An 18,196-nucleotide genomic window follows, 5' to 3' on the forward strand; every position below is an offset into this window, starting at 1 on the left:
ATATGGAAAGAGAAATGAAATGAGGAAGGAACATGATAAGGACAAGTATGGATAGTTCAGAGGTACACTAGGGGGTATAGAAGATGGAGGCGATTGAGAAATCTTGAAAAAAATGAAGATGGTGAATGTTCTTCTTGAATTGTGCATAACAAATGAGAGTAAGAGCACCACAAGCCTCACATTTATTTCCTGACTTAAACTCCTGATTATGCTTTTTCTGAAAAGGACTAGGTCAACACACGTTGTATCTGTGTAGCTGCGGCTATCCAGCAACTATCTATGTTAAGGAAGACCTTAAGGGATCCCAAGGGCAGTGAAAGTGTAAATTGAGAACTCTGAGTGTCAATAGAAAGGAAATGTACTAAGTTGAATAATTAATAACTGATACATGTATTTAACGAATATCAAACGACTTGTTATTTCAAATTTGCTATGTACGTGGATGATATACCTAGGCATATAATTATGATGGAAATAGATCTATATTATAGTCTGCTTTTAGATTTCCTTATCAACAATAGGATCCACTAGACCCTATGTGTGTACTTCTATTAAGGCACAGTTAAAACTCCAGCAACTGTGACCTACCTGTTTACATACCATGATCACAATCATCTCGAAGACTAACTCGGTGGACTTTTGAGTGAGTTACTGGCATGAAGGCTATTGTAGATTTAGGTGATTTTTATCTTGGATCATATGATTATCTTGACCCAGAAGACCTTGCGAAAATAGAGAGATGACATGGAGACGACTAGGATCGTGTTCAGTCTTTTTGGTTGACAGACTGCTCATTAGGACTTATTATATTTTGTATTTTATAAAGAATATAGATGAGTCTTAATGTATTTTAAGTTATATCGTGTAATTATGAAACTCTTGTAAACTCATTAGAACAATATATATTAATGTTATTTCAGGTTTCCTTTTAATTGGTTTGGTTTCCACTACTTTGTCATTTAAATTTTTATAAGTTTGAGCAAAATAAACAAAACATTTTATAATTTCACGTGTTATATTCGGCTGGCAAATGGATTTAATTTAATTTTTTCTTCTTAACTATAAAATTATTTTCTTATTATTTTAAATAAAATATGGATGTTACACCACACCTTTTAGAATAATTGCAAATAGTGCCAAGAAAATATGGAAAACATGGAAGTAAATATGGTAGAAGGAGATTGAAGGTACCCTATAAAAGAATATTTGGAAACAAGGATATTGTCATTGGAAAAAAAATGAAGCTCACAAAACGATAAAAAAAAAGTAGAAAGATACTTCTTGTATAATAGGAGCTATACAAAAAAATCATTCACAAGTGAAAATCTCTTATGTATTGGAAGCAGTGAAGAGGACTAAGTAATGGGAAAGATGTATCGTAGAACATGTGGAAGACACCAAGGAAGGAATGCGCTATGATATGAATTGCTCAGAATAGGATACTTTTGGCCAACAATGAAAGATGCAATAAAATTTGTCAAAAAAATGTTAGGAGTACCAACGACATAGAAATGTCATACACATTCCTGCAACCGAATTGCATAGTATCCACTCCTCATACCCTTTTTGCGTATTGGGAGTTATACTTTGTGGGAACAATAAGTCCATCTTTCAGGGATAAAAGATTGATTCTAGCAACAATAGAGTAGTTCACTAAGTGGGTGGAAGTGATTGCAATAAAAAAGAAAACTTTGAAATTGTGATAACCTTTATCCGAAATAACATTATTTGTTGCTTTATATTGCCGGAGTGTATAATATCAGACAATGATCCCCTTGTTGTAAATAAAAAATTCTAAGGCATGTTAAAATCCTACAAGATCACGTATGACAAATTTACCCCATATTTCCCCTAATACAATGGCCAAGCAGAATCAACAAATAAGATCTTGATTAAGGTGCTTGCAAAAATGGTAAGTGATAACCACCAAGATTAGAGTGAATATTTATCTCTCCCCTTGTAGGCCTACAAAACCATCAAGCATAGGACTACGAGGGCGATGCCTATTTCGTTAGTATACGGTGCAAAAGCAATTCTGGTCACAAAACTTATAACACCTTCAACAAGAGTCCTTTTAAAGCAACTGAAAAATTAGGTCATTGAAACTAAACTAGCAGAAGATGGTAGAAATCAAGTCTAGGATGAGATAATGAAACTCCAACAAATGGTTGGAATGGCATATGTTAAGCTAGTGAGACCATGAATGTTGTAGTAGGAGAATTGATGCTTAAAGCAACTGATGTAGTAATGAGAAATCAACATATGACAAAGTGGGCACTGAAGTGAGAAGGACCTTTCATTATTCTGGAAGCATATTCAAATGAGTATTGCACCTTAATAAATCTTAACACTCAACAAATGATGGGATCACAGAACTTTAAATATGTTAAAAAGTACTATGTATAAAAGATAAATAAGAAACGACTGAAAATCTTAGTCAGCCTTGTATGATATGTATAATGTGTGTTGGATATTTCTAATCAATATTTCACATTATTACAAATGAGTATATACTATATTTATAGTGCATATAAAAGGATAAAATTTGCAGTAACATCAAGTAGCAGTATCAAAAAGAAAAAAAAACTCACTTGTTGTGCTTATTGTAGTTGTGTTGGAAGAAAATGACAAGAATTCAAACACGCTGGTAAATTCTGATTCACACTGTTGACCATTTACAAATAGTAGAACTCTTTCACCCTAAACCCCAAATATTAAAAAATACAAAAAAATTAGAAAAATTGAAGTTTTGGTAAAAAAAAAAATTGTCTTAACTCTCATCAAGAATATAAATCTCAAAAAGTTGTATGAAATAAACATGTAATTTGCATAAGTCAGAATTTTATGCTAAAAGTTATATATCTCTTCAAAGTTTAAGACATTAAAGGCAAGAAATTGCAAAAATTTTCACTATTTTCTAATATTGCCAAACAATGCATATTTTAATCAAGCTTTCTATTAAGTCATTGACGCACACTACACGTAGAACATTATAGAGCACTGTATGTTTTACTCATGAGTAGTTTAAATATGGGTGGTATTATAAATGGTTTTGCATTGCCAATGAAAAAAGAGCACTAGTTGTTTCTATTAGGGCTTTTATGCCTCTTCACAATCCCAAATCAAGTTCCTCTTATCACTAACAATTGTCTTATTGCATTATTTAGTTTATTGAGAACGATAACAAGTTTGCTATTACTCTACTCCCAACAAGAAACATTCCCTCAAAAGGAGCAACAAAGAAGTTGGAGAGGTTAGGAGGAAAGGAGAGAGATGAAGGAAGAGAAGTGGAGATTTACCAATTTGTCATTCATCAACATGTTATCACTTAAAAAATCTACCTAACCATTAAATCTTAGTCATTCATTTAACATGAAAAAATATCAATAATTAACAAGTATTTCATTTAATATAAAAAAGATCAATGATTAATAATCAACTACACTTTACTTATGAAAAGTATTATTTCGTTAATACTCTTACTTGTAGAAGTGAACGAAAGGATCAAAGAATGACTATAAGAATAAATTTTTGTTGAGAGAAAATTGACTATATTGAAGTGCAAAAAAAAATATAGAAAAGAGAGAAATTGATGTAAAAGGTGAGAGGAAGGTGATAAAAAGAACTAAAAATGTTTCAAAAAGTTTGAAGGAAAATAAAACAAAATAAGAGCTTTGTGAAGTTAGAAGTTTAATGGTACATGTAGATGAAATAGAAAATGAGTAAAAAATCATCTAGTGAAAAAAAAAAAAATATATATATATATATATATATATATAAATAAAATATATGTTATTTGAACGAATAGAAATACGAGAAAAAATAATAAAAAAATTATTTAACTTGTTTGAATAAATGAAAAGAAAGTTAAAAAAAATAATTTCTATTAAAAAATATGTTTATGATAATAATAATAATTTAATATAATATTTTTTATTAATTATATAATTTTTAAAATATTTCTATATTGTTTTGAAAATTATTTTAAATAAAATAATAATAATAATAAATCTCCCAACCTTTTCCATGCAAAATCTCACCATTTTATGAAAATATAATTTTTTACTAATATAAAATAAAACACTCTAGTACGTAAAAAAGATTGCATTTTTTTACTCTTAATTTTTTTATTAAAATAATATCAACTAGTAAAGGGTTAAAATGAATAGAACATCAACAACTACCAATCACGTGAATCAACTCAACTGATAAGAAATATTTCATCTTAATATGTAGTATAAAAAAAAATTAACGTTAAACTTGAAAAGTAAACCAAAAACGAAATGCTCATTGATTGTGATGCTTAAAATAATTCAATGCTATGTTGATTGCATTCTCACCTTAGAATTAGAATAATCATGTCAATCAGTAAGATAACATGAGAAAGAGGTCACATTTGAATCACATTTGTCGTGTGAAAAAGAATAGACAATAGACTCTATGCATTTGCAGTCATGACAATATTATTATTATGTTATTATACAAAGGCCATGTTAAAGTCATAAGACATGTTAACTCATCTTTATTTGGGGAATTGATCTAAATTTGAATTTAGGGATCTAATTAAAAATTATAAAAAACTTAAAATTCATAAAATATAAAAACTAATAATATAATTAAATTTGATTTTTATGTTGGAATTAAGAATAAGAATTTTGAATTTTCAGGTATGGTTTGTAAATCAACCCTGCCTCCCAGCCCACCGAGGACTACGCTATCTAATTTCTCCATACCTCTCGATGGGTGAAATCCGACTAAATATGAAGAAAAAATTTAAAACGTGCACAAGTTTAATAAGCTATTTTAACCCCAAATTAAAACTTTAATTAGAGCACAAGAATGAATGAAAGAAAGGAAAAAAGATAAGACTGAACTATATAACAAAAAAATTTAAAGAATAAAAATATTATAGTTTAATGAAAATATATATATAAAGCAAGCTGAAAAGTATATTAACTTCTTATTCATAATTCACAAAATGCTGTTATTTAAATAATTAAAAACTGACACATTATATGATATTATATACATAAATATTTTCTCTAATTTTATTTTTAATTTGTATATATCTCTTAAAATTATAATAAAAAATAAAAACTAAGATTGTTCCAAAAATTGAATATGCAACATTTGCGAAGGCATATCAAAACAGCCGTCAAACGGAAACAACACACGAGGTGGCTGCTACTATTGTGGGTCCATTTAAATACAGGTGGCACCTTAAAACATCACAATGCTCCACAAATCCTAGTATAATCCTCGAATGTTCTACACTTATCTGGTGGTGCATGGCGCACCTTCGAGACAATTCTTTCTCATTCCTTTACAATACTAATAATGATATTCGTCACTGAAACCTGCCTCATCAAATCAAAAATTTCGAACCATTTCCCATAAAGCCATAATCCACAAAGTGCAAGTGCTGGCACAATATATAATTCCGTAGTTTGTTTCAACTTTGAGCTCAGAATAAGAATTGTAATGGGGGTGGACTATTACAAGATTTTGCAGGTTGACAAGAATGCCACGGATGAAGAGTTGAAGAAAGCTTACAGAAAACTTGCCATGAAATGGCACCCCGATAAGAACCCAACCAATAAGAAAGAGGCTGAGACTAAGTTCAAACAGATATCTGAAGCCTATGAGGTTATTCATTTCTTCCTTCAAGTTTAGTTCATGCCGAATTTAGATCATTCATATTGATTTCTGGGTTTTGTTCTTTTAAGTGTATGCAAACAAAACGAAATCTCTTTTATGTAATGTACGTATGCTAGGACTAGGATGTTTAATATAACAAAGAATTCTGACTTGGTGCATTGGTTTGGTGCAGGTTCTAAATGATCCTCAGAAGAGAGCAATTTATGATCAATATGGAGAAGAAGGGCTTAAAGGGCAAGTGCCACCTCCGGATGCTGGTGGAGCTACGTTCTTCCAAAGTGGAGATGGCCCAACTACGTTCAGGTTCAATCCAAGAAATGCAAACGACATTTTTGCAGAGTTTTTTGGGTATTCAAGCCCATTTGGAGGAATGGGAGGTGGTGGTGGTGGCGGCGGCATGAGAGGTGGGTCCTTTGGTGGAATCTTTGGTGATGATATATTTAGTTCATTTGGAGAAGGGAGGCCCATGAATCAGGGTCCACGCAAGGCACCTCCCATTGAAAAGACATTACCTTGCACCCTTGAGGAGATCTATAAGGGTACTACCAAAAAGATGAAGATCTCTAGGGAAATTGCTGATGCAAGTGGGTAAGTGCTTTACTACAATTTATTCTACTACAAGCTTTTCATGATTTCTGTTTGTGGATTTTGTTTTTAATACGTGACACTATTCTAGTCTTATTCTTTAGCTTTCATAGGTGGTTTTTGTTGATTACAAAATTTAGTTGTTGTATTACTGAGGAGAAATTGAGCACCATCACTACATTTTTTTACAGGAAAACTTTGCCGGTGGAAGAAATACTAACCATTGAAATTAAACCGGGGTGGAAAAAGGGGACAAAGATCACATTCCCAGAGAAAGGAAATGAGCAGCCAAATGTCATTGCTGCGGATCTTGTATTTGTTATTGATGAGAAACCCCACAGCGTGTTTACAAGAGAGGGTAATGATTTGGTTGTGACGCAAAGGGTATCACTTGCTGAAGCTCTAACAGGCTACACTGTCCATCTTACAACACTAGATGGCAGGGTTCTGAACATTCCCATAACCAATGTCATTCATCTAAGCTATGAAGAGGTTGTTCCCAGAGAAGGTATGCCAATTCCAAAAGATCCTTCAAAGAGGGGTAACCTTAGGATCAAATTCAACATCAAATTCCCGGCAAGGTTGACGTCAGAGCAGAAAGTGGGAATCAAGAAACTTCTGGCGCCATAAGCACCCAAGTGTATCTTCTTGTGTATAGTCTTCACTTTCATTTTGCTCTCATTAATACTTCTCTTTCTCCCCTTCTATTTTAGATGGCCTTTGGTTTGTGTAGGTTGCGTGTAATATGTATGTTCCACACCGACCAAATTACGTTGGGATTATATTTTGGCAAAATGGTTTATACAGAGTACTAAAAAAATATATTGTGGTTACGGTGTGTCATGTTAAGTTTAAACTTTGGACGTAATAGCTGTAACTATTAAAAACAAGGACGACATAAGGAGCTAATTCGCAAGAAATATACCTATCATGCCCCGTTTCTCTTACATAGTAAATACAAAGCAAGGAAGGAGTAAAGGGTTGTCGATCCAATTAGCCATGGTTAGATGACACGATTGAGAAACATACATTACGGTAGAAAAATTGCTGTCAGTCAGAAACATCCCAAGACCCAAGAGGGCAATAAATTGCTCTTGTATTCAGGTTTTTTTTTCCTTCACATTTATCACAAGCCTTGTATTATGAACATGTCAAAGCGTCTGTTTATGTGTATGCCTTGTGAGAGAACAGACATAAAGCGTCTGTCCAAGCGTCGGTTAATTTTACCTTATTTATGTTGAAGTTCAATTTACCTTCAAAGGTCTACTTGAAAATTTTTCTTCCGCAATTTCTTATGCCTTGTAAGAGCCCCGTTTAACATTGAGACAAACCAAATAATCTACTACGATTGATATTTCAAATGTCTGTATTCAAAGCAGCTTAATTAAAAAAAAATTGTAAAAGTTTTGAAATTTTTTTCTTTCAATTGTGAGGTTTTTTTCAAATTTATTGCCAAAAAAACATGTTAAATTGTGATTCCATTAGTAAGCTTGATACATATATAGGACAAAGAAACAAGCAAGGTAGAGGAATATATTTTGAAGATTTAATTGCCAAATCAAGTAGAAGGCGGGGGGATTTAGCAAATTAAAAAATTTGAGTAATATAACTTAAATCGGCAATAACTAGGGATGATAATTGTATTCAGACTCAACGAACAATATAGAATAAATTGCAACGAATAAGATTTTCGCTTTTGGATTTGAGAAATTATCCATCCACACTTATAATAAATGAAAGTATATAATTATGCATTTGAATGATTTTATAAATAGAACTTACAAGATTTTTAGTATTTTCAATTAAATTAAATGTACTTTCAAAATTAAAATCTCCATAAATCTTCTTGAAACAGTTAATCTAAGTACTCTATAAGTGTTCTATATTTAGAGACTTCTTTACCTTAATGCATCATCATTCCTTTTTCTTAAAATAGGTCTAAAGAAACCTACTATAGCAGGACTGAAATCACGTGTTCCAATTGGTTATTCCCTTTCCTATTCATCTAGTTGTAGAAAGAGAACACATCTGCGTTAGAAAGAGATATTTTAAGCAAATTTTTTTTTAGAGAATTTATAATTTCATGGTTAAAATTTATTGTTTGGATAGTTAAAGAATTTAAAATTCTAAAAATTTTAGATGAGATTTTTAGTAGATTAAAATAAAAGAAATCTAAATCTTAACAAAAAAGTGAAAATTTAAAATTACTTTTTTAATTGTTTTTCGTTCACATTTTATTTAGTTATAATTAATTTAATAATTTAACTTTTATAATTTTAATTAGTTTTGTCAAATATAGTGATAATTTTATTTTTTTTAAAAGAATGTGAGTAATTTAATTACTCTATTCAAACAAAAATACTTGAAATAAAGAAAATTTAATTATTCTATTCAAATAAAATATTTTAAAATAATAGAAATTTAAATTTCTTAAATTTTTTAATTACTTGTCCAAATAGAACCTAAAAGAAATCATTATTCAATTTTTCTACCAACAATATTTTCTTCCTGGTCAAGCGGTGTACCTCAAAATGAACATTTACAGGACGAAGGAAGACACCGGTATGTAATTGAATAAGTTAAAAATAGTGGCCAAGTAAAAGCCAGAAAAGGCTAACGTAGAATTTGAATTCCCAACTTGTAACACTAAAGAAGCAATAGTCCATGATAGTATAGCTGCCACAGGATGAGCAGAAGATCCAGAAGATCACTCCCCTTATAGATATCTTAATAGATAGGTTCATCTGCGATAAAGGAAATTTTACGTATAAAATAATAGTAGAACAGGAGAATTGAGAAGTTGATTACACTAAAGTATGTCACAATTGCATTTGGATTAAGATGATTCAAATGAATGAAATATAAGAAATGCACTGGAAGCGTAAAGTGGACAATACCATCCCCGTCATCTACGTCATTATAATCATCTTCGTCGTCATCAAAATATTCATTCTGCAAGAGTTTAATTGTGTTAGACACCAATATTTTTTTGACAGCAAGTTAGACACTTACATTTTGTACTTTTTCGTTAACAAGAAAATGAAAACACAAAGCTTTGCAACCATATGCTTCATAACTCTAAAACAAGGAACATGGAAAATAGTGAAATAAATCTTCAAACTACTACCACCAGACCCTAACAGTTAAAAATTCCATGGTGTAACATGTCACTCCCATGTGCCCTGACCAAATCAAGCTAAGCAACCAAAATCCAAACGAAGAATTTTATTGAACGCTGAAACAAGTTTATACAACCACCTGCTGTCAAAGGAAAATGTGCAATATGCATGTAACATTTGAACACATGCCAAGTTTTCTACAACATAAAAGAAACCTCACAAATCTCAAAGCAAGAAGATGGACCAAACCCTCACAATCCTCAACTTCTAATTTTCTTTCATTCCCTACTCTTATCATTTTCTGTTTTTTACTTTTCAACTGGGGTAGAGCATATTATGTATAACAATTGAACAAATGCCAAGTTTAATATGAAATCCACTTCTAAACTTTCAAGCAAAAGATAAACCACATCCTTGAGGTTTCCAACTTTTCATTTTCTAATTTTATTCTCCAACCCTACCCTTTTTCTCTTTTCAATTTTATACTTTTGTTGGGGGTAACGTGGATAGCCAATTTGGCCAGATAATAATGAGAAAGTTAATTTTTCCTACAAAGAAAGGGGAAAGATGATATACTGCTACAGCTAAAAAACTTGCTTCCATTATCAACTTCATAGTTGTTTTCAGTATATCAATTTTAAAATATTAAAGTTCATGCTCAACCCTTGACAATTAACTGAACTTTTAATGTAGACACGGGAAACCATATAAGTTCAAGTTTTTCATAATTGATGCTGGGAAGGCTTAGTTTTAAGTTTAACCTTCTTTAACTTGGACTTCAACTTGAAAATTTTGCAGGGTAAATTTTTGTGAATAAAATGTACTATTATAGCATAGCAGAGAGAATCATCAAGAGTCCAAGAATGGAAAAATTAACGCATCAAAGTAGAGGTTACATGGGAACCTGATTATAATCATCATCACTTAAATCTTCTTCATCTTCCTCTGCATTTTCATCTTCATCTTCATCTTCTCCATCTTTCTTTTCATCTGCATCCTCTTTGCCCTGCAGGTGCAAGAATCATCAGCATAGATTTTCGCTGAACAAGTAAAGGTAGCCCAACACTAGAATCAAAAAGGAAATACAATGTTCATTTAGACCAAATGCAATCAGACTCCTGAAACTAATGATCAAGGGCTCAACACCCATTGAAGTTTACTAATGGAGAGTGGCAGCAAAGTGACCGTGGCAATGACAATGAAAGTACCACCAATAAAATTGACAGCAACAATGGTGGAGGCAATATTAATGGGATTTGCAGTAGCGGTATCAACAACAATGGTGCTGATGTAGAGTGGCAAACGTTGTGGCACATTTGCAACAATGGTAGGGGTGGCAATAATAGTGACAAATGCAAAATCAGCAGAGGAGGTTGTGGAAATAGCAAACTGGTGCTGCAGTAACTTGTTATACTGTAAATGGGTGGGTTAGAGACTGCCTATTATTAACTGCAGCTTCTTTCAATCAGATTAAGAATTGAAGAGGTCTTTATTTAGTTTTAGCTAAACTCCTTGAAAATGTTATTAGGAATTAAAATTCTAACATTAAAAGATATACCAAGCCTGAAATTTAAAACCATAGGTTCAAATTCCATGTGGCACAAAGAACCTCAAAGAGTAGAAGAAGTCCACCAGAGTTTGAAATGAAGGACAGCAACATCTGCCTAAGTTGCGGCAGCAGCAACAGCATCTGGGTGTGCAGACAACATCTGCTTGCACCGCAACCATGACTGCTGCCACAATAAAACCATAGCTCCATCCAGTAACAATATATATTGAACTTAGTAAGAAACATCAAATTAAAAAGGTGTCAATGAATTGACTGAAAGTGTTAGAGACTAATACACATACACACGCACACATATAGGAAAGAATTCTAAGCATAGGTGCCATACCTTGTTTGTTTCCTCTTGTTGTTCAAAGAAATCAATGGTCTTCGTCTCTGTCACACAAGCATCTTAATCAATCTAAAAACAAATCTAAGGCTCTTTATCATTATTATATGAAAACAAGGATCCACCAAGTAGACATAGATAATATCTCACATAAGTTCCACAAAATGTTTCAATCCAATAAAAAACAGTTTCAACAGCAGAAGCAATCAAACAATTATACAATAATATTACAATCTAGAATAGAATGTTGAATCCATACGCATATATACTGCTCAGTAGAACGGCATATATATCCTATCCTCAAGTGAAGAAAATTTCATAAAGTTCTTTAAAGAGAGAGGGACCAATTTAGGAAGATTAAACTTATTGTGCACTAATCTCAAAACCTAGTCACATTAGCAGATAACCAATAGCTAATACCAAATAAAAGGAGAAAGGTAATGTGAAATCAAGCAACCTGACTCTGGGTTCCATCGAAATTTTTTTCTCCTTTTCATCCGCTTAGACAAACCTGACAATACCAATTTATGTTTAAATCATTTGTTAATAGGAACCTCAAATGCTTAATGAAAAAGAGAATCTTTCATAACCACTGCCTTGACAGTCGATTCCACTATTCACACCTTGAACCAACTCCTGAGGAAAATCATCGAACATTAAAACCTGCGACAGAGAATCACGAGTAAAACCGGTCCTCTTCTTGTCAGAAAATCTAGCTATGTGCATCCTTTGAGACTCTGACAATAAAGCGAGAAAATCAATATACATTACAATAAAGATTTTTTATTTTTTTTTTGGTCTGCACGAGAGATTAGGGTTTCTTGAAGCATCACAGAGTGTCTTATTCTGAGAGGGAGGCTAGTGGCCGCAGAAACCCTAATCTGCAATAAAGATAGTGAGATGATGGAAGTATAATTAAGTATGATAATGTCACATTCATACGTAACAGAATAACACAATAATGTATTTAGGTAAAAGATTACTCTTAGAGGTTGTCTCCTGGAGAAGATAGGGAGAGGCTTTCCAATAATTCTGAAGCTTAAAACTCCAACTAAGCAACTTTTTCACGTTAGGACCAATATCATCAATTTTAGCATCGGGCAAAGTAACATCCTGCAGTGAAGCATAAGATTAACAGTGGCAATGAGCGTAGGATTCAGGATTGAGTAGAGAGAAAAGAAAATGAATATGAAGAAAATTGAAAACCTCAGGGTAAAGTACAAATGGAGTTTGAGTGGCAAATGTAGAAAAGCCTCCACCTCGTCCTCGTCCCCGTCCGCGCCCTCTGCTTCCCATCTCCAAACAAGCACAAACGAACAAACGAGCGAAGGAGAAGAGTGCGTTAGATTCAGAAAATCAAAGGAAAAGAAAACCCTTTTCTAAACCCTCCCTCTTCAGAATGACAGAATCACAAGTAAACCCTCCGTCAAATTCCTATATTGTAAACAAGTGCTGTCCTTTTCATAAAATTGTTTGTTTTCAAAAGATAGGAAAATATAAAATAAAATAACTACGATAAATAATTCTTTTTGGAAAATCATTAATAAAAATAAAACTAATATATATCTGGGAGAGAGAGAGAGGGAAAGGGTAAAGTTTATTTTTATGAATATAAATAATAAATAAGTAACGTAAAGTAATTTTTTTAAGTTAAATTAATATATTGATCCATAATTTTTTTTATTTAATTTGGTCTTCTAAAATTTATTTTTTTAAGTAGGTAGTAATATTTTAATCTTAGTTATGCCATAGATGTTAATTTTAATTAGATGACATCCAAATTTGTAAGTTAAAAAATATATGATCAAGTAATTCAAAAATTAAAAATTTAAATAAAAAAATTAAATGCAATATTTTATCATTTTTATAAGTAGTTTTCTTCTTACAAAAAATACAACACAACAATTACACACAACTCTTTTTTCTAACACTTATTTTTTAAACACCTAAAATCATAATACAACAATAAATATCTCAAAACTAATAATAAAAACAAAATAATTTTGTTTACCTTCAACAACAGTATTATTTTTAAAAAATTTATAAGATTTTTTTTTTTATTTTGTCACCATATAATAATGAACTCTATTCTTTTTTCTGACTTCAATATACGTTATGCTTTTGTGGGGAAATTGTGGTTCATTTTTATAAAAATAGTATAACAATAATATTATTATTATTTTATTCCACGTTTAATTTTATCTTAACAAATTTAATAACATTGTTAGTTAAATTTAACGAAAAGAACTAACTTAAAACATATTTATAAAAAAAATTAAAAGGTTAAATTGAAAATAAAATAAGAGGTACAGAACCAAACTACTAATTAATCAAATAAACACAACAAAATAATTAATATATATAAGGCTTATTATTTTGTATAATGTTATTTATATCAAATAAGTTCTAAATATTTATATTTTATTATTTAAATTATTATTAAAAAATTATATTTTTGTCATTATTCTTAGAATATAAATTAAACTTGAAAAATAATAAAATAATAACAACAAATTAAATATTTATAAAAAAAATTACTATTAAAAAAATACTAACTTGAATACATTTGTTGACTAAGAACTAATTATTGATTTTCAGTGAAAAAAAAAAAGTAATTCATTAATGTCGCTTACATAGAGCTTTTAGTTAGATAAAAAGTTAAGCTAAATAGATTCTTGTAAGCAATCCAACTTTTTTTAGTTAAAAATTATCCGTTAATAAATGAATAAACATTCACTTTAATTTTTAAAATATGCAAAATTATCTAAATCAACTTTCTAAATTTTATAAGTCAAGCGTTTTGTATTTAAAATCAATTGTCATATATTAGTTAATGTAATAAATCATTATTTCATTATTTAATTTTAATATTTTTTTAACAATAAAAACTAATGTGATTGATAATTATTAATTTTAAAATTAAAATTGTAAATTTTAAAAACTAACTTTAGTCAAGTTATATATTTAAAAAAATAAAATAAAAATTTAATTGTTAATAAATATAATATTCAAATTATCTGCTCTCTCTAACTGATAAATGTGAATTTAACAATCAAAATTTGACTAAAATCACTTCATAATCCTCTATAATTTTGAGGAAAACTGCAATTTTTAGTGGACTCTTTCTTTAGCTAACATTCTTAATGCACATAAATTGGATCATATAAAGTTGTGCACCTTTCTAGCAAAAATAAAATAAAATTGCTTACTGTGAAATACAAAATTTATTTGATGCAAAAGATATGTCAAATTAAAAGTGTATCACATATGTGAAATTAATTTTTTTAAAATAAGTATCATCCTGTGGGATACTGAATCTTGAGGTGATAAAAAGTATTATTTTAATAAATAATTTATAAAAATTATTTCTTTTTATATAAATTCTTAAACCACTTTGTTCATTATTAGGTTTATACCTTAGCAGTGCATGTCTTTATCTAAAACTCTTGTTACGTTTATACCGTTCGTGTTTGATGATGCGCAACTGCGCATTATTGCGCCAAATGCGGACAATTCCTTCTCGAGTTCCCATTCTCTGTGTACCTTATCGTAAATCAAAGTCTCCATCAGGCCCTTTTCAGCTCGTGCATCGCATGGAGATATATTATACAAATAAATATAAATATTATTTAGTAAATGTTATAAAATATGATTAAATCATTTTCATCAAAAATGAAAAAAAAAGAATCATTTTTTAATCTGAATTGGTACAAGATTTTATTCACATTGATAAAAAAATGTTACTTACCAAATTTCTTATGCAGTAGTTTCTGATTACCACTTGTTGCTTATCAGATTCACGGGGTTGAACATTTGGAAACCAACAAGAAGGCAAAAAGGTTGAACGAAGGAGAGACCTATTTTTAGAGAAGAGTGAAAAGGAAGTAGTGTCCAAAGTTTGAAGCTTCTAACTAAAAGAAATATGGGATTGGACTACTACGAGATTTTGGAGGTTGATAAGAATGCCACAGATGAAGAGTTAAAGAAAGCTTACAAAAGGCTTGCCATGAAGTGGCACCCTGATAAGAATCCAAACAATAAAAAAGAGGCTGAGACTCAATTCATACTCATAGCTGAAGCCTACGAGGTAGGATTGTTATATAAAGTTCCTGTGATTTACCATCTTCAGTTGAATTGAATTGCTGGAAAATCATGACCTTTTTTGATCCATCCATTCTTGCCTGATTTGTTGTGTTGGTGAGCTGAGGATGTTAGATCAGATTCTCTTGTTTTTCGTTTTGGTCAGCTTTTGAGAGTGTCTGGTTACTAGCTTCCTGTTAGGGATGTTTTTCCCACTTTCAGTTGCTTTGTTCATGATGTTGATTCTTTCTTTCAATTCAAGTCCAAGCCTTGATTTTAGCTTATGACTACACATTGATGATATTGTTCTTAGTTTGACTTCATGTTAAGATGCTATTTGGACACCCATATTATTTAAGGTCCCAATTTCAGTTCATTTCCGTCTATGGTAATTTTGCCATGATTCAATTTTCTCGGCAAGCAGATTGAGGAGGCCCGAAGAAAGGTCCAAGACTACTAGGAACTCGTTAACAAAATTCTTCAAATATCAGATTTTGAAATTTTGGTTAGGTGATGGACGATCGATCATTTGGTTTGTGCAGTTAATCCTAAGCTGGGATTTCTAATAAGCATCCTCTAGTTTGCAAGGGCTATATATATAGTTAGAGTGGAGTTAAAGTTTGATTAAATAAGACACACAATGAAAATCAATTATTGATTTCTCTCTGTCTCTGTTTTTTTGTGGGGGGTGTATTGTATGAAGCCTGAAATTTGCTTAGAATCTGATCTGATTTAATATATTGGTTTGGTTTCATTCAGGTCCTAAGTGATCCCCAGAAAAGGGCAATTTTTGATAGATATGGAGAAGGTGGCCTTAAAGGTGGACCACCACCATCAAATGCAGATTTGGACCCATTCTCCTTCTTCCAAAGTAGGGGCGGTGCAACAACGTTTAGGTTTAATCCCAGAAACGCAAACAACATATTTGCAGAAGTTTTTGGGTCTTCAAGCCCATTCGGAGGAATGGGAATGGGGTATGGTGGTTGTGGCAGTGGCATAAGGGGTGGATCGTGGGTGTCAAGGTCCTTTGGTGGAATGTTTGGCAATGACGTGTTTGGGGAAGGCAGGCCCATGAATCAAGGTCCACGACGCAAGGCACCTCCCATTGAAAACACATTGCTTTGCAGCCTTGAAGAGCTCTACAAGGGGACTACCAGAAAGATGAAAATATCAAGGGAAATCACTCATGCAAGTGGGTAAGTGCTCTTTGCTTGGTTTTTCAATTTACAACAATTTATACAACCTATCTTGCAACTAAATTTCATGAACAGAAGAATGAGTTATGTTGTTGGACTTGTTGAAAACTAAAGTTTGATACATTTCTGTCTCCTTGAGCTAAACCAAAAATTTGTTTGTTGGATAAGGATTGGTGTACAATATCCAATCTTGATGGGGTCACTGCATTTGTGCCATAACTCATGGTTGGCTCTGGAGTTATTACTTATTACTCTCACTAAGAACATTAATTATGTGATTTAGTTAGGCATTGAAACAGTGGCTGAGGTTGCCCTATCAATACCTAACTCACTTGACTACTTGAGAGAGAAGATATGCATGAAAGTGAAGATGGTCAGTGTTTTCAACTTTTATGACTTATCACTCGGCTGTGGCATATGTGTACTAGTACTATACAGCCTGAAACCCTCTGCTGCCTTTCTTCTAGTAATTGAGTTTACATTTATGGTTTTTGCAGGCTGATGAACTCTTGAGTTTTTTTTTCCATAAAATGGAGCAAATTTTTTTTTCTTTCACTTGTTATGTGCCTAAGAGAGCAGCCACTTTGACCTAATTTCTCTCCCTTTATACATATTTGTAGGAGAACTCTACCTTTGGAGGAAATATTAAACATTGAAATCCAACCAGGCTGGAAAAAGGGAACAAAAATCACTTTCCCAGAGAAAGGAAATGTGCAGCCAAATGTTATTGCTGCAGATCTTGTGTTTATTATTGATGAGAAATGTCACAATGTATTTACAAGAGATGGTAATGATTTGGTTGTGACAAAAAAGATATTACACCAAGAAGCTGAAGATCTAACGGGCTACACCATCCAACTTACAACTCTAGATGGCAGACCTCTGACCATTGCCATCAACAACGTGATTGATTCAGATTATGAAGAAGTGATTGCTGGGGAAGGTATGCCCATTTCCAAAGATCCTTCAAAGAAGGGCAACCTTAGGATCAAATTCAACTTCGAATTTCCAGACCTAGTTGATGCCACAGCAGAAAGTCAGAATTAAGAAATTTCTGGCACCATATAAAAATGGCAATCATTGCAGAGTGTATTTAGTGTATATTAGTCATATGTTTTGCTCTCCTTTTTACCTTTTTTTGTCATCCATTTTTAGGTGAACGTGATTTGTGTAAGGTAATATCAGTGTTGTCCACGCAAATAAAATCCAACATTATTCGATTAAGAATTGAGGTATAATATTTTGAAGACTACAATTGACGAAAAAGTACTTGATTGTGGTTTTAGGGTGCATTTAGTTGAAATTAAGAGAACTAGCAGTTTAAGGGTGGCAAAGGAGATTGTGTTTCATGGGCTGACCTCCATAACCCACCGAAATGGTGGGTCACCTAGCTCACCCTATTTTAGCCCATTAAAAGAAAGTCAGAGTGGTCTAATTCGTTGGGTTTTTTTAATTTTAAAAAATAAAATATAATTATTTTTAGTTAAATATCAATTTTTTTAATATATAATTATTTTTATGTTTTTATTGATTATTCTAATTATTTATTTATTTTTCTATATTAATTTTAGGTGGCTCAACTCTTTAACGCATTGTTGATCAACTCTTTCTTTTATCTTTTATTTGTCATTGGCAGATTGGACTTTAGCCCATAGATCCATTT

At 31.6% G+C, this 18,196-nt stretch overlaps 3 protein-coding genes across 8 annotated transcripts; 2 read left to right on the forward strand and 1 right to left on the reverse strand.

Annotated features, from left to right (window-relative positions):
• Positions 1–5,481: 5,481 nt before the first annotated feature.
• On the forward strand, positions 5,482–6,873 carry LOC113852472 (dnaJ homolog subfamily B member 4-like). Of its 3 annotated transcripts, XM_027482756.1 has the most exons (4): positions 5,482–5,646; positions 5,831–6,066; positions 6,435–6,519; positions 6,637–6,873. In XM_027482756.1, the coding sequence occupies exons 1-4, from the start codon at positions 5,482–5,484 to the stop codon at positions 6,871–6,873; spliced, it is 723 nt and encodes a 240-aa protein (XP_027338557.1). The 3 variants fall into 3 exon arrangements, with proteins under 3 accessions (XP_027338557.1, XP_027338555.1, XP_027338556.1); XM_027482754.1 differs by having other exon boundaries at positions 5,831–6,246; positions 6,435–6,873; XM_027482755.1 differs by having other exon boundaries at positions 6,435–6,873.
• Positions 6,874–8,808: 1,935 nt separating this feature from the next.
• Positions 8,809–12,629, reverse strand: LOC113852989 (DNA-directed RNA polymerase III subunit RPC7-like). Of its 2 annotated transcripts, XR_003502473.1 has the most exons (9): positions 12,464–12,629; positions 12,241–12,370; positions 11,881–11,994; positions 11,715–11,768; positions 11,258–11,304; positions 10,972–11,095; positions 10,267–10,368; positions 9,141–9,195; positions 8,809–8,987 (listed from the first exon to the last, which is right to left on the reverse strand). XR_003502473.1 is itself a non-coding variant. In XM_027483418.1 (8 exons), the coding sequence occupies exons 1-8, from the start codon at positions 12,551–12,553 to the stop codon at positions 8,971–8,973; spliced, it is 609 nt and encodes a 202-aa protein (XP_027339219.1). In that variant the 5' UTR covers positions 12,554–12,629; the 3' UTR covers positions 8,809–8,970. The 2 variants fall into 2 exon arrangements, 1 of the variants encoding a protein (XP_027339219.1); XM_027483418.1 differs by lacking the exon at positions 10,972–11,095.
• Positions 12,630–15,040: 2,411 nt separating this feature from the next.
• LOC113874126 (dnaJ protein homolog 1-like) lies at positions 15,041–17,791 on the forward strand. 3 transcript variants are annotated; one of them, XM_027512348.1, is made up of 3 exons: positions 15,041–15,344; positions 16,097–16,533; positions 17,154–17,791. In XM_027512348.1, the coding sequence occupies exons 1-3, from the start codon at positions 15,180–15,182 to the stop codon at positions 17,578–17,580; spliced, it is 1,029 nt and encodes a 342-aa protein (XP_027368149.1). In that variant the 5' UTR covers positions 15,041–15,179; the 3' UTR covers positions 17,581–17,791. The 3 variants fall into 3 exon arrangements, with proteins under 3 accessions (XP_027368149.1, XP_027368154.1, XP_027368161.1); XM_027512353.1 differs by having other exon boundaries at positions 15,048–15,344; positions 16,097–16,404; positions 17,166–17,738; XM_027512360.1 differs by having other exon boundaries at positions 15,048–15,344; positions 16,097–16,359; positions 17,154–17,738.
• The last annotated feature ends 405 nt before the right edge of the window (positions 17,792–18,196 follow it).

This window comes from Abrus precatorius, unplaced genomic scaffold (assembly GCF_003935025.1).
Source record: "Abrus precatorius isolate BTA unplaced genomic scaffold, Abrus_2018 Scaffold10, whole genome shotgun sequence".
Lineage (NCBI taxonomy): Eukaryota > Viridiplantae > Streptophyta > Magnoliopsida > Fabales > Fabaceae > Abrus > Abrus precatorius.